The sequence below is a fragment of the Cherax quadricarinatus genome, chromosome 84 (assembly GCF_038502225.1).
Source record: "Cherax quadricarinatus isolate ZL_2023a chromosome 84, ASM3850222v1, whole genome shotgun sequence".
Classification (NCBI taxonomy): domain Eukaryota; kingdom Metazoa; phylum Arthropoda; class Malacostraca; order Decapoda; family Parastacidae; genus Cherax; species Cherax quadricarinatus.
Genome location: NC_091375.1, coordinates 7612257 through 7629512, shown reverse-complemented (window position 1 = coordinate 7629512; position 17256 = coordinate 7612257). Strand labels below are relative to the sequence as shown.

The 17256-nt window shown below is 38.7% G+C and overlaps 1 protein-coding gene across 2 annotated transcripts in view; it reads left to right on the top strand.

The window, feature by feature from the left end:
* LOC128704273 (uncharacterized) overlaps window positions 1-11742 on the top strand; it is a 51410-nt gene extending 39668 nt beyond the window's left edge. For both annotated transcript variants that reach the window (XM_070102984.1, XM_053799372.2), the window contains exons 8-9: window positions 3785-3991; window positions 10929-11742. In XM_070102984.1, the coding sequence (XP_069959085.1) occupies window positions 3785-3991; window positions 10929-11343 (622 nt within the window). In that variant the 3' untranslated portion in view covers window positions 11344-11742. The remainder of the gene's footprint in view (window positions 1-3784; window positions 3992-10928) is intronic.
* Window positions 11743-17256: the final 5514 nt, after the last annotated feature.

The following is a 17256-nucleotide window of genomic DNA, read 5'->3' as shown; positions in this document are numbered from 1 at the left end:
TTCTCATTATGCACTGTGTGCTGCAGGATTTTTTTTATACTGTGCACACTGACCACATAGACCTATTCTTTCATATGTAGGCCTACCAGCTTTCTCCCACTAGATTTGAGGGCGCTAGAATTTAGGCGTATTAGTACGTCAAAAACCCTGGGTCGTAAGCCATACTAGTATGGCCGAAACCCTGAAAGGGTTAAAAAAAAGTGTCTGGGCAATAAAAATAAAACAGGTAAGAAGCAGCAAATAAAACTTGCAGTTGTGGTACAAGTTAGAGTACTAACACGACAGTACCAGTAAGTTAGTGGTGTCGCTTCACTCTTCTAGTAATGTACCCAGCTGGCCTGGCCTTATTTTTAGCTCTATCATGTATCACTAGCATTTATTTTTTTTTTTCAACAAACCGGCCGTATCCCACCAAGGCAGGGTGGCCCAAAAAGAAAAACGAAAGTTTCTCTTTTTAACCCTTTCAGGGTCCGTCCCGTAGATCAACGGCTTTACGTTCAGGGTCCAAACCGTAGATCTACGTCATGAGCTCAGCTCACTCTGATAAACTGTGAGTGATAAATTTGGGCCTAGATATGAGAGAATACATCTATGTGGTATGTGTGCACCACATAAAACAAATCCTGCAGCACACTGTGTATAATGAGAGAAAAAAAACTGAGACCATGATTTTCGATTAAAACAGCAACTTTGCAGTGTTTTTTCGTATGTTTTTTATAGTTGTATTTGTGATTTCTTGGTCTCATTTGATAGAATGGAAGACATATTACAGAAATAGAGATAATTTTGATTGGTGTTAGCACTGGAAATGGCTTGAAATTGAGCTCAAAGTGGCGGAAATGTTAAATTTTTTCCGATGTTCAAGAGTAAACAAACGACCTCACACGTCTAATACACGCCAGCTGGTGGGTCTAATATACATTCACAAATGTGGTGATGATATTTATACAATTATTACAATATTGCATAACAGTAAATCTTCTATTTTTTGGTGTGAATAAAAATTCATTATGTGAATAAAAAATCAAAATGGAATTTATTTGTAAAGCCTCAAAACATAACTAATGAACAGAGGAAATGTTAGTTTAGTGCCAGGAATACCTACATTGTTTATTCTGGACCCTATTTTGAAATTGGAATATTTTGAACTTTGTGTTAAATTGGCCAAATTACCAATTTCCGGTCACTTTATTTTGTAGTTGAAACAGTTGACTTGGCGATTTCTTGTGCTCAATCGATAGAATAGAAGTAATACTAGTGAAATAGCTGAGAATTTGGTCGACTGGAATAATGTAATTGGCCTAAAATGGGAGTCAAAGTCGGCAAAATCGCCGATTCGTAAATATCGCTGACACATCAAAATTCACGAGAGCATAATTTCGTCAATTTTCCATCAAATTTCGTACTTTTTGTTTTATTACATACACAAAAAGATTCTCTACCATTTCATAAGAAAAAATAAAAAATTTTTTTTTTTTTGAAAATTCTTGGACACTGGGGCACCACTTCAGATTTTGGCCTTGGACCCTGAAAGGGTTAAATTTAGTAATTTATACAGAAGGGGTTGCTAGTCCCATGCTCCCGGCATTTTAGTCGCCTCTTACAACACGCATGGCTTACGGAGGAAGAATTCTGTTCCACTTCCCCATGGAGATAAGAGGAAATGAACAAGAACAAGAACTAGAAAGAAAATAGAAGAAAACCCGGAGAGGTGTGTATATGTATGCTTGTACATGTATGTGTAGTGTGACCTCAGTATAAGTAGAAGTAGCAAGACATACCTGAAATCTTGCATGTTTATGAGACAGTAAAAAGGACACCAGCAATCCTACCATCATGTAAAACGATTACAGGCTTTCGTTTTACACTCACTTGGCAGGGCGGTAGTACCTCCCTGGGCAGTTGCTGTCCACCAACCTACTACCTACCACTAACATTTATACTTGGTGTAAATTGTTGACCAGTGTTTACCTACCTGGAGTTTACCTGGAGAGAGTTCCGGGGGTCAACGCCCCCGCGGCCCGGTCTGTGACCAGGCCTCCTTAGGTCAGTGTCCCAGGATGCGACCCACACCAGTCGACTAACACCCAGGTACCCATTTTACTGATGGGGAACATAGACAACAGGTGGAAAGAAACACGTCCAATGTTTCTACTCTGGCTGGGAATCGAACCCAGGCCCTCACCGTGTGAAGCGAGAGCGTTAACCACCAGGCCACCAGTGTGTAGGCATATGGTAATTTATTATGTTAAACTAGCATAAAAGTTTTAAATTATATACGTATCTTCTTTCTTTCAACAAACCAGCCGTATCCCACCGAGGCAGGGTGACCCAAAAGGAAAAATTAAAGTTTCTCCTTTTACATTTAGTAATATATACAGGAGAAGAGGTAACTAACCCCTTGCTCCCGGCATTTTAGTTGCCTCTTACAACACGCGTTTCCATTTCCCCATGGAGATAAGAGGAAATAAACAAGAACTAGAAAGAAAATAGAAGAAAACCCAGAGGGGTGTGTATATATATGCTTGTACATGTATGTGTAGTGTGACCTAAGTGTAAGTAGAAGTAGCAAGATGTACCTGAAATCATGCATGTAAAACAATTACAGGCTTCCATTTTACACTCGCTTGGCAGGATGGTAGTACCTCCCTGGGCGGTTGCTGTCTACCAGCCTACTACCTACCACTAACATTTATACTCAGTGTAAATTGTTGACCAATGTGTAGGCATAAGGTGATTTATTATGTTAAACCAGCATAAAAGTTTTAAATTATATATTTTTTTTTTCTCAACAAACCGGCCGTATCCCACCAAGGCAGGGTGGTCCAAAAAGAAAAACGAAAGTTTCTCTTTTTAAATTTAGTAATTTATACAGGAGAAGGGGTTACTAGCCCCTTGCTCCCGGCATTTTAGTCGCCTCTTACGACATGCATGGCTTACGGAGGAAGAATTCTGTTCCACTTCCCCATGGAGATTAAATTATATTATTTTTTTTTTTTTCAACAAGTCGGCCGTCTCCCACCGAGGCAGGGTGACCCAAAAAAGAAAGAAAATCCCCAAAAAGAAAATACTTTCACCATCATTCAACACTTTCACCACACTCGCACATTATCACTGTTTTTGCAGAGGTGCTCAGAATACAACAGTTTAGAAGCATACACATATAAAGATACACAACATATCCCTCCAAACTGCCAATATCCCAAACCCCTCCTTTAAAGTGCAGGCATTGTACTTCCCATTTCCAGGACTCAAGTCCGACTATATGAAAATAACCGGTTTCTCTGAATCCCTTCACTAAATATTACCCTGCTCACACTCCAACAGATCGTCAGGTCCCAAGTACCATTCGTCTACATTCACTCCTATCTAACACGCTCACGCACGCTTGCTGGAAGTCCAAGCCCCTTGCCCACAAAACCTCCTTTACCCCCTCTCTCCAACCCTAAATAAAACTTGGCTCACGTATGAGCCATTGTGCAGAAGAAAAGAATAAGCTTCTAAAGTTTTGATACTTATTGTAATTTGTATCTCAGGTTGTATGGATGATAGAGGTATGATATTTTAGCACCAGGTTGGGTGCTCACTCTGTAGTCCCACAGACAGACAATATGTTAAGGAATTGATTCACTCACTTGCTGGAATTTTGGCTGTACCGGTGTTTATTCTTATCTACCAAGAAACGCCTCATATTTAAGGTTTAGACCCATTTTGATGCATATAACAGTAGGCTAGGTTTCATTTACTTTTAAATTTCATTGATGATATATTTTCTTTTTTTTAGGTATAACATTCAATGTGAACTCTGCTTAAAACGATTTTATCATCGAGCACACTACAACGAGCATATGCGAATCCACACCGGCGAGAAGCCTTATATGTGCGAGTTGTGCGGAAAAAAGTTCTCCTGGCATGACAGTGTTAAAAAACACATGCAGACTCACAGTGCTGAATCCAAGTACAAGTGTCGCCTCTGTGGCAAGTGGTTCCGGTGGGTTTAAAATATTTACTTACAAACTGCAGTATTTTATTTAATATTAATGTATTCTTTATCCTTTCAGTGTATCTAATGTAGATCTACATTATTAACACCAGTGTTGCTTATGTAGATCTATGTTATTGACACCAGTGTTGCTTATGTAGATCTACATTATTGACACCAGTGTATCCCGTGTAGATCTACATCTTGAGCAAAGTAGCCTCCATTATAGTGCAAATGGTATATTTTGGATTAGATGTAAGAGAGAATGGGTGTGTGCAGAATATAAAAAAAATCTTTCCCCACCCATTACTTGAAAAAAAAAAAAGCAAACATCTGACCTTGTGTTTGCAAATTCTGTATTCCTCAGCATGTTGTAGTGAGGTTTGGCATGCAGCATGTTGTAGTGAGGCTTGGTATGCATCATGTACTGAGGTTTGGAATGCAGCATGTAGTGAGGTTTGGCATGCAGCATGTTGTACTGAGGTTTGGCATGCAGCATGTAGTGAGGCTTGGCATGCAGCATGTTGTACTGAGGTTTGGCATGCAGCATGTAGTGAGGCTTGGCATGCAGCATGTTGTACTGAGGTTTGGCATGCAGCATGTTGTAGTGAGGCTTGGCATGCAGCATGTTGTAGTGAGGCTTGGCATGCAGCATGTTGTAGTGAGGCTTGGCATGCAGCATGTTGTAGTGAGGCTTGGCATGCAGCATGTTGTAGTGAGGCTTGCTGACAGTGCAGCAGTGGAGTGACACTTGATTGTGCACTGCCCTGGCTTTGTTTTCACTGTTACACACAAACATATTTGTCTGTCTGTCTGTCTAGCTCTGTCTCTGCTTATCAGTCTTTCTGTCTCTCTGTCTGCTTGTCTCTCTATCTGTCCCAGAGATATTCGCTCATGAACTAACTTGTATTACGCACAATGCAGAGTCGTCACGTTTGATTCCTGAACAAGTGAAAATGTATATAACTTGCCAGGCATGCTTATTATGCCTGATATCTACAAGCACAGTATAGCACTTTGTCTGGATTTTTTGGGTTTATCCTAGGTAATTTACACTATGTATAATTCTATTTGTCTACCTGTGAGACAGAGATAGAGACAGCCATAGTCAATCACCTAGCCACCCAGCCGACCACCCAGTCGGCTGGCTGGCCTGCTGAACATGTATTACACATGTTCCAGAGCTATTTCTCTTTACTTAGGTCATAGGACATTCTGGTAGGATGACACTACCAGTGGTATCAGAAATGAAAGGATGTTGCACATGGGTTATTATCGAGGTTTTTGATATTTCCTCTACCACTTGTGGCCACATCCATCTCAAAGCCACTAAACTCAAGGTCAACATCACTTTCCTTTTAAAAGGGGAGTGTTAATATGACATGACATCAATAAATCCCTGGTGTTTGCCACGCTATTTGCTCTAGCTGGCACTCAATTGAGCTGGTGCTCCCACAAGGTACTAAGTGGTCCCAGATTTTTTAGTACTGCACACACCAAGTGTTAAGACCCATTTTATGCTGACCAGGCATCCCAGGTCAATGATACCAAATTTGGAGACAGGAAAAATAAAATTATCTGTTTGAAGTGCTAGCAGTAACAACGTAGATCTTTATTTGGACAATTAAGGGGTTAAAGGAGGGGTTTGAGATATTGGCTGTTTGGAGTGATATCTAAACTGCTATATCTGGGCATCTCTGCAAAGACAGTGATTTTGTGTGAATTATGGTGAAAGTGTTTCTTTTTTGGGTCACCCTGCCTTGGTGGGAGACAGCCAACATGTTGAAAAAAAAATAAAAATTATTGCCACAGCAGTTGCAGTTAGTCCATTCTTGTATGATACATAAACATACCAAACAAACATTATTTTTCATTGCAGTATAAAAAATGTAGCTTTCATGGAATAGAAAATTATTATTAAACACAAAAATCCACTATCATGTGATGTATTGTATGGAATAAATCATTGTTAAACACAAAATAAAGCCACTGTCAAGTGATGTATTACATGGAATAAATCATTGTTAACCCTTTGAGGGTCCTTACCATAGTTCTGCAGCTTTGAAGCCAAGGTCCAAGCCGTAATTCTACATCATGAGCTCTGTTCACTCAGATAAGCTGTTAGCTGTAAATTTGGGCCTAGATATGAGAGAATGCATCTATGTAGTAAGTGTGCACCATATAAAATAAATCCTACAGCACGCAGTGCATAATGAGAGAAAAAAAATTCGACTGTGTTTTAGGATTAAAGCAGCTACTACTTTGAAGTGTATTTTCGTATGTATTTTACAGTTGTATTCGCGATTTCTTGGTCTCACTTGATAGAATGGAAGATACGTTCCATAAAGATGATTTTGATTAGTTTTAGTACTGAAAATGGCTTGAAACAGAGCTCAAAGTAGTGAAAATTTTTTATTTTTGCCGATGTTAAAGAGTAAACAAATGACATCACGCATTTAATATACATCAGCTGGTGGGTCTGATGTGCATTCACAAATGAGCTGATATTATTTATACAATTATTACAATGTTTCATAACAGTAAATCTTCTATTTTTTTGGTGTGAATAAAAAATAAAAATGGAATTCATTTTTAAAGCCTGGAAACATAATTAATAAACAGAAGAAATGTAATTTTAGTGCCAGGAATGCTTGCATTGTTTATTGTGGACCCTATTTGAAATTGGAATATTTTGAACTTTGTGTGAAACTGGCCAAATTACCAATTTCCAATCACTTTATTGGCTAGTTGAAATAATTGATTGGGCGATTTCTTGTGCTCACTCGATAAAATAGAAGTAATACTAGCAAAATAGCTAAGAATTTGGTTGACTGGAATACAGTAAGTGGCCTAAAATGGGAGTCAAAGTGGGCAAAATCACCAATGCGTAAATATCACTGAAGCAGCAAAATTCGCGAGTGTAATTTCTTCAATTTTCCATCAAATTTCATACTTTTTTTTTTATTTTTTTTTATCACACTGGCCGATTCCCACCAAGGCAGGGTGGCCCCGAAAAAGAAAAACTTTCACCATCATTCACTCCATCACTGTCTTGCCAGAAGGATGCTTTACACTTCAGTTTTTAAACTGCAACATTAACACCCCTCCTTCAGAGTGCAGGCACTGTACTTCCCATCTCCAGGACTCAAGTCCGGCCTGCCGGTTTCCCTGAACCCCTTCATAAATGTTACTTTGCTCACACTCCAACAGCACGTCAAGTATTAAAAACCATTTGTCTCCATTCACTCCTATCAAACACGCTCACGCATGCCTGCTGGAAGTCCAAGCCCCTCGCACACAAAACCTCCTTTACCCCCTCCCTCCAACCTTTCCTAGGCCAACCCCTACCCCACCTTCCTTCCACTACAGACTGATACACTCTTGAAGTTATTCTGTTTCGCTCCATTCTCTCCACATGTCCGAACCACCTCAACAACCCTTCCTCAGCCCTCTGGACAACAGTTTTGGTAATCCCGCACCTCCTCCTAACTTCCAAAGTACGAATTCTCTGCATTATATTCACACCACACATTGCTCTCAGACATGACATCTCCACTGCCTCCAGCCTTCTCCTCGCTGCAACATTCATCACCCATGCTTCACACCCATATAAGAGCGTTGGTAAAACTATACTCTCATACATTCCTCTCTTTGTCTCCACAGACTCCTAAGTGCACCACTCACTCTTTTCCCCTCATCAGTTCTATGATTCACCTCATCTTTCATAGACCCATCCGCTGACATGTCCACTCCCAAATATCTGAATACATTCACCTCCTCCATACTCTCTCCCTCCAATCTGATATCCAATCTTTCATCACCTAATCTTTTTGTTATCCTCATAACCTTACTCTTTCCTGTATTCACTTTCAATTTTCTTCTTTTGCACACCCTACCAAATTCATCCACCAATCTCTGCAACTTCTCTTCAGAATCTCCCAAGAGCACAGTGTCATCAGCAAAGAGCAACTGTGACAATTCCCACTTTATGTGTGATTCTTTATCTTTTAACTCCACGCCTCTTGCCAAGACCCTCGCATTTACTTCTCTTACAACCCCATCTATAAATATATTAAACAACCACGGTGACATCACACATCCTTGTCTAAGGCCTACTTTTACTGGGAAATAATTTCCCTCTTTCCTACATACTCTAACTTGAGCCTCACTATCCTCGTAAAAACTCTTCACTGCTTTCAGTAACCTACCTCCTACACCTGCAACATCTGCCACATTGCCCCCCTATCCACCCTGTCATACGCCTTTTCCAAATCCATAAATGCCACAAAGACCTCTTTAGCCTTATCTAAATACTGTTCACTTATATGTTTCACTGTAAACACCTGGTCCACACACCCCCTACCTTTCCTAAAGCCTCCTTGTTCATCTGCTATCCTATTCTCCGTCTTACTCTTAATTCTTTCAATAATAACTCTACCATACACTTTGCCAGGTATACTCAACAGACTTATCCCCCTATAATTTTTGCACTCTCTTTTATCCCCTTTGCCTTTATACAAAGGAACTATGCATGCTCTCTGCCAGTCCCTAGGTAACCTTACCCTCTTCCATACATTTATTAAATAATTGCACCAACCACTCCAAAACTACATCCCCACCTGCTTTTAACATTTCTATCTTTATCCCATCAATCCCGGCTGCCTTACCCCCTTTCATTTTACCTACTGCCTCACGAACTTCCCCCACACTCACAACTGGCTCTTCTTCACTCCTACAAGATGTTGTTCCTCCTTGCCCTATACACGAAATCACAGCTTCCCTATCTTCATCAACATTTAACAATTCCTCAAAATATTCCCTCCATCTTCCCAATACCTCTAACTCTCCATTTAATAACTCTCCTCTCCTATTTTTATCTGACAAATCCATTTGTTCTCTAGGCTTTCTTAACTTGTTAATCTCACTCCAAAACTTTTTCTTATTTTCAACAAAATTTGTTGATAACATCTCACCCACTCTCTCATTTGCTCTCTTTTTACACTGCTTCACCACTCTCTTAACCTCTCTCTTTTTCTCCATATACTCTTCCCTCCTTGCATCACTTCTACTTTGTAAAAACTTCTCATATGATAACTTTTTCTCCCTTACTACTCTCTTCACATCATTCCACCAATCGCTCCTCTTCCCTCCCGCACCCACTTTCCTGTAACCACAAACTTCTGCTGAACACTCTAACACTACATTTTTAAACCTACCCCATACCTCCTCGACCCCATTGCCTATGCTCTCATTAGCCCATCTATCCTCCAATAGCTGTTTATATCTTACCCTAACTGCCTCCTCTTTTAGTTTATAAACCTTCACCTCTCTCTTCCCTGATGCTTCTATTCTCCTTGTATCCCATCTACCTTTTACTCTCAGTGTAGCTACAACTAGAAAGTGATCTGATATATCTGTGGCCCCTCTATAAACCTGTACATCCTGAAGTCTACTCAACAGTCTTTTATCTTCCAATACATAATCCAACAAACTACTGTCATTTCGCCCTACATCATATCTTGTATACTTATTTATCCTCTTTTTCTTAAAATATGTATTACCTATAACTAAACCCCTTTCTATACAAAGTTCAATCAAAGGGCTCCCATTATCATTTACACCTGGCACCCCAAACTTACCTACCACACCCTCTCTAAAAGTTTCTCCTACTTTAGCATTCAGATCCCCTACCACAATTACTCTCTCACTTGGTTCAAAAGCTCCTATACATTCACTTAACATCTCCCAAAATCTCTCTCTCTCCTCTGCATTCCTCTCTTCTCCAGGTGCATACACGCTTATTATGACCCACTTCTCGCATCCAACCTTTACTTTAATCCACATAATTCTTGAATTTACACATTCATATTCTCTTTTCTCCTTCCATAACTGATCATTCAACATTACTGCTACCCCTTCCTTTGCTCTAACTCTCTCAGATACTCCAGATTTAATCCCATTTATTTCCCCCCACCGAAACTCCCCTACCCCCTTCAGCTTTGTTTCGCTTAGGGCCAGGACATCCAACTTCTTTTCATTCATAACATCAGCAATCATCTGTTTCTTGTCATCCGCACTGCATCCACGCACATTTAAGCATCCCAGTTTTATAAAGTTTTTCTTCTTCTCTTTTTTAGTAAATGTCTACAGGAGAAGGGGTTACTAGCCCATTGCTCCTGGCATTTTAGTCGCCTCATACGACACGCATGGCTTACGGAGGAAAGATTCTTTTCCACTTCCCCATGGACAATAGAAGAAATAAAGAGGAACAAGAGCTATTTAGAAAAAGGAGAAAAACCTAGATGTATGTATATATTTATGCATGTACGTGTCTGTGAAGTGTGACCAAAGTGTAAGTAGGAGTAGCAAGATTACTTTATTACTTTCAGGAAAAGATTCTTTACCATTTCATAAGGAAAAATAATTTTTTTTTTTTTTTTTTTTAAATTCTTGGACCCTGTGGACAAGTCATGTGATGTATTACATGGAATACAATATTGTGAAACACAGAAGAGTCACTATCATGTGATGTATTACATGGAATACAATATTGTGAAACACAGAGGAGTCATTATCATGTGATGTATTACTCTTCTGTGTACTACATGACACTTGACATTTACTTTGCCTTAAATACACTGCATAATAGTCACTTTCTTTTGTGACTATGAATATTTTATTACAAGTAAATTACCTTACTTTTATGTACCATGTAAGAAAAAAAATTTGAATTTGAATGTGTACTATGTGAAGATTATCTTCAACTTCCCAGGTTTGATACTTTTGTTAAATATTATTTTTTTTTCTCTCGAGTTAGGTCTCCTAGATAAAATGTTGCACTTCATAATTTGTTATGGCTTATTTCTTCCCTTTTCAAGTACTAGTGTTATTCCAAAATTTATAGTAAGATTATTTATTATATTTGCTTATATGAAATTTGTTTCAGATGGTTGCAAGGTGTTCGTCAACATCTACAACAGCAACACAAGCTGAAGAAATGTGACATTGAAGCTCAGGTTGTTACTGCAGCAACAGAAACAACTTCTAGTCTTCCACAGTTCCATCAGCAACCTCACCCTCCACAGCAGCAGCAGCAGCAGCAACAACAACAACAACAACAACAACAACAACAGCAGCAGCAGCAGCAGCAACAGCAACACCACAACCATACTCACCAGCAGACACAAGTGTTGCAACAAACCTCCACTCAACAACCACAGGATGATAACACATCAGGAAGAGAATACCACACACTTGAGGCTGCTGCTCCTGACAGTGACAACACAGCACAACAGACATTAAATATGTTTCATGTAACACAAGTGGAAAATCAGCAGCAGAGTATGTTTCAGTATCATTAATGTGACTTCAAGAGTAGGCTGAAAGCAGGTCATGGTACACTCTACAGTAAATATATTTAAGTATCCAGGGATTTTATTTGCTTTTTATAAAATATTGCATTTGTTGCATTATATGTTTGATCACTGAAAATCTTGATTAATAGAAGATTTTGCAAATATTATGTGACTTCATTATCTGAAACCAGCTCTGGTGAGTGAATCTTTCCTCACTGTGAGTGTCTTGGTGAGTGAATCTTTCTTCAATATGAGAGTCTGGTGAGTGAATCCTTCCTCATTACGAGAGTCTCTGGCGAGTGAATCTTTCCTCGCTGTGAGAGTTTCTTGATCATGGAAATACATTTAAAAATAAAAGCTATAGAATGATGTATTATAAAGTTTCATTAAATAATACCAAGCATTTATAGATCTTTAATAATTCATTATTTTTCCTGCCAAATTGAAGGTATAGTACTGAGATATATTTTCTGAATGTGACAAACATTTTGTATATCTATTATTGGAGTGATTTATGTTGGCCTGATGCTGGTCACTTTTATAAGGTTTGTGTCTTCTCCCAGATGCTGGTCACCTTAACTCTTTCAGTCACATAACTAAGTTATTGATACCAAAGTCCATTATGTAGACTGACATCATGAGCTCAGCTCGCTCATATAAGCTGTGAGCAGTAAATTTAGACACAGATATAATAGAATAGGTCTATGTAGTGAGTGTGCACAGTATAAAAAAATTCTGCCTCCTGTAGTGTATGATGGGAAAAGGAAAACTCTGACCATGTGTTTGGTTTAAAAGTGACTTCAAGGTGTTTCCATGGATGTTCTTTTATAATTTTACTGGAGGTTCCTTGGTATCATTTGATAGAATGACATACTAATGAAATAGAGATGATTTTGGTTGGTTCCATGATGAGAAGTAGCTTGAAATTGGCTATAAATTAGCAGAAATATTCAATTTTTCTAAGGATGGGTGATGCCCCACTACACACCAAGTCTATTTTATGGATTTTTTACTAGGTCTGAATTATAATTGAAATGCCATAAACCATGACCCATCCTGATTATATTTTGTTATCCAAGAAATAGGATGAAACTTAAATTTTTTGTGAATTCAAAATGGAAGGCAAGTGTATTAACCCTTTCAGGGTCGACAGGCCCCCTCAGAGACTTGTTCTCAGGATCAGCCAAATTAAAAAAAAAAAAAAAAAAATCTTATGAAAAGATAGAGAATCTTTTCCCGATCATAATGACACCAAAAGTATGAAATTTGATGAAAAACTTACGGAATTATGCTCTCGCGAAGTTAGCGGTGTCGACGATGTTTACGCATCGGCGATTTTGCCCACTTTGAGCCCTATTTTCAGCCAATTCCAGTGTACTTGTCAATAAAAATCATAACTATTTTGCTAGAACTCCATTTTTTCTATCGGATGAGTACAAGAAACCACCCATTTACCGATTTCAACTATCCAATGGAGTGGTCAGAATTTAGCAATTTTGCCAATTTCACACAAATTTCAAAAGATGTCAATTTCCAAATAGGGTCCAGAATAAACAAGACATTCCTGGCACTAAAATAACATTTCCTCTGTCACATCCCCATACCCCTCTTACATTCTTTTGCTTTCCACTGAATTTTTATTCTCACAAAAAAATACAAGATTTACTGTTATGCAGACTACTGCATTAGTGTAGAAATGGTATAAATAATATCAGTGCACTTGTGAAAGAACATTAGACTCACCAGTTGGTGTGTATTGGACGCTTGGCATGATTTGTTTACTTTTGAACTTTGGTAAAAATCGAACATTTCTGTTACTTTGAGCTCAATTTCAAGGTACTTTTCATTGTAAAACCAGTCAAAATCATCTCAATTTCTGTAATATGTCTTCCATTCTATAAAATGAGACCAGGAAAACTAGAATACAACAATAAATACCATCTGAAAATACAGTGCAAAGTCGCTGTTTTAATCCAAAAACACGGTCAAAGTTTTTTTTTTTCTCATTATGCACTGTGTGCTGCAGGATTTTTTTTATACTGTGCACAATGACCACTTAGACCCATTCTTTCATATGTAGGCCTACCAGCTTTCTCTCACTAGATTTGAGGGCGCTAGAATTTAGGCGTACTAGTACTTCAAAAACCCTGGGTCGTAAGCCATACTAGTATGGCCGGAAATATTGTTTTAGTGTCTGTAATATCTACAGTGTTTATTTTGGACTATTAATTGGAATTTTTTTAATTTTGCATAAAATTATCCAAACAAAATTCTGTGTACTGTATAGTGTAGTTTTAATAGTTGAATGGGCATTTTCTTGTGCTCAGTTAATAAATTGGAAGGCATATTAGCAATATATCTAAGAATTTAGTTGAATTGAACAGTGGAATTGGCTTAAAATGGGACTCAATGTTTGCAAAATCACCAATGCATAAATTTCACCTAACTACTAAATTTGCATCTGCATAATTCCATGTTTCCCATCGTGAGTTTTTTTTTAATGTGGACAATGTGAGCAGTTTTGTTTTTGGGCTCTGTAGAGTGAAAAGGTTAATGAGGTTGTGGAATAAAAGAAGTTTGTGTTCTCTCCCCAATGCTGGTCACTTTAATGAGCTCATCAAGATGATGTTTGTCCCTCCAACAGTAATTGTCACTTTAAGACAAATGTGTCAACTGAGGATCTGACACACACACCTGGACACGGGTGCTCCTGTCATCTGCCGTGTGTAGCTTTAGATGTGCCAGTGACTATGGGGTCATATTTTAACAGTTTGCCCTTGACTGAGGTTTTTCTGTTTCTGTCATGATTTTATATAATTACCAAGGTGCCTGTAGACACTTCATGGAACTTTTTTCGAGTCATTTTGACAATTTATTGATTTTTTTAATTGATGCTGGCTATTTTAACTTGCATGATATATTTGTGTTATGTTGATGTGTGTTTCTTTTGTTGATTGTTGATTTTATCCTTGCTTTTATTGTGTATATTTTTTATGCCTATGGGTGTTGAGTAATATACACAAGTCAAAATATTCCTTAACACTTAACTGCTGTAGGGTCTAAAATTAATGTGCTCTCGGTGATGGTGATTTTGAAAAAAATGACATTGCTAAGAAATTCTCCCTAATTTTAAAAGTATGAGAGAAGAATGACTCACGAAATTATGACACGATTGTAAACAAACCATACCACAGGTGGGGTTAGAACACACAGTCAGAGAGTTTGGAGTTTTATGACTCTGATCACGGGTTCTAACCCTGTTTGCAATCATGTCATTACGATTTCGTGAATCATGTTGACGGCTTTGAGGGGACTTGAGCTAGAGTATCATGGCCACGCTAGTTGCAGATTCATCTGTAAAAACTTTCATTTGTGGTCACAGTGGTGCTTATGCTAACCTTCCAATGGTGTATAAATATACTTAGCTGGATGAATCTTATTGTGGCTAGCTGGCCCGGTGGCTAACGCATCGGTCTGGAGTTTTATAACTTTGATCGCGGGTTCTAACCCCGCCCATGGTATGGTTTACAAGAGAAGAATGAGTGAAATATGATTATTACTTAGAGATAAATTTTAAGCTAATTTTTGTGACCATTGAATGGCAGCATGATTGCTTTCCACAGGAAGTTCCTGCATTTTAAGATTTTCTTATAATTTTTTGCTATTTTTCCATTTTTTTTTATAGATCATTTGTTTTACACAGGTTGGCCATCACTAATCTAGCAATCAGTAATCCAGAACTAATTTCAGCTAGCATAATTTCAAATTTCCATGGTCTCCATACCAACCTGCCACTACTGTTTTGTGGCGCTACTTGCTGCACAAGTCATTCCAATTTCCTTTTCTCCATTTATTGTGATAACCTGCTCACTTTTAGCCCTAGCCATGGTTCCAATGAATAAAAGAAATGCTTCTCATTGTGTAAAGTACATACACCATACATTGTCCATAAAAGATAAGGTGGCTTTGAAGCCACTGTCGGTTGCCATGAGCTCAGCTCACTCAGATAAGCTGTGACCAGTAAATTTGGGCCTACATAGATCCACTTCTGTTAGAACTGTCACTTGGGAAGAGATTCCCAATACGATGGGGAGTGAGATTTTTCCTACCACGAGGCATGGTGAAAAAGGCATACTGAGGTGGAGTTCTTGCAATGCATTGCGGGTGCCCCAATTTTTTGTTTACTGCACACACTGACCACGAAAACCCAGTTTCTCATATGTAGGCCTACCAGCCTTCTTGCACTAAATTTGAAGCCGCTAGAATTTTGACATAGAAGTTCAGCACTGACCCTGATTTTAAAGACATAGAACAACACCCCAGACCCTGAATTGGTTAAATGCTTTACTGGCTCTATGTGGGCTATAAATGATCTCTATATTTGTTCAAGTTCTGATATTTCTCCTGCCTTGAACAGGGCCATCAACACAGCAGTATTCCAAATGAGGGAACACTAGCGATTTGGTAAGTGTCACTACTGGCATTATTTCTATTGTTCTGATTATTATTATCAAGGGGAGCACTAAACCCGTAGGATTATGTAGCGCCTGTGGGGGGGATGTGGAAGGTATTCAGGCTTAATTCAGGGAACTGGAGCACAAATCCAATTCCCTAGATCAAGAGCCCCTCACCAGCATCAAGGAACCTTCTTTGAGGGTCTATTGTTCTGAAAGTTCTCAATACCCACCGCCAAGTTATTATATTACTAGCTTTAATTTTGTCATACTACCAGTTCTCCATCTATAATGGAAATGAAGTCACTGACTTTTTTTTTGGGTATCCTAGGCAATTTGTGCTATACTTGACAATTGTACTTGTGTACCTGTGTCTAAATAAACTTACTCATGTTGGGACCTGGGGTTGATCACCTTAGCCCCTCAGGGCAGGTTCCTTGATGCTGGTGAGGAGCTCTCGGTTAAGGAATTTGAACCTGTGCTCCCCTTTCTTGGATTGAGTCTGAAAGCCACCTTCCATTCCCCCAGGCACTCTATGACCCCCTGTGTGTTTAGCACTCCCCCTAAAGGAAATGATCGTTTTGACTAAGAAAACAAAGGTACAGAAATAGCACAGTCATCAACAGGTAGGTGCAGTCCACAGGATCCAGTGGCACGATGAGTCTTGGCTCGAATGTAAGACAAGATACCAATACCTCTGATGAGGTCCCTTTATTTGAACCAGCCCTCACCTTCCTTGGATCAAGCCTAATGCTTCCTATTCCCCAGGTGTTATATGACCCCTATGGGTTTAGTGCTTCCCCATAAATATTTTACCACAGGTGAGCACTCCTCCAAATAGATCTTTAAAACTGGAACTGACCCTCAAATGAATCTGATGCACAATGTACATGTATGTCAAGTAAGGCAGCAGCGCTTCCTTGCACCGAGAAAAAATGTGTCTGTCCAATCACTGTCTCTTATATTCTCCCCTCCCCCATTCCTAGGAACCTTAATAAAATACAATCAGAACTTTGTTTTGAAGTTATGCATTGTGCTTTAAGCTGGACTGATGCTTTAACCACATGGCATTCTCTTCCACAAACTATGATGATTACCCTGTTCATCGAGCCACTGACAGCAGTTTATTATAGCCATAAAATGCAATAGATCCCACATAGAAACTGGATCATACATCAAGAATTGAGCTCCCATCCTTCAAACTTAATATAATTAACTTGTAGCTATTACAATCAAAACTAAGCACTAAACCCATATCGGCACATAGCACATTAAATCATTAATATGTACCGGTTACGTATTATGTTTTTTTTGTGATTGAATTGATGAATACGCACTCATCACTATTATTCTGAAGACAAATTTGTAACTATTTCATTAGCACTAATTTAAACAGATGTTGAGACCTAGTTCCTTGACCTTAAGTACTGCTCTGTTTGGGAGGTTCCTTCTATCATAATCATGG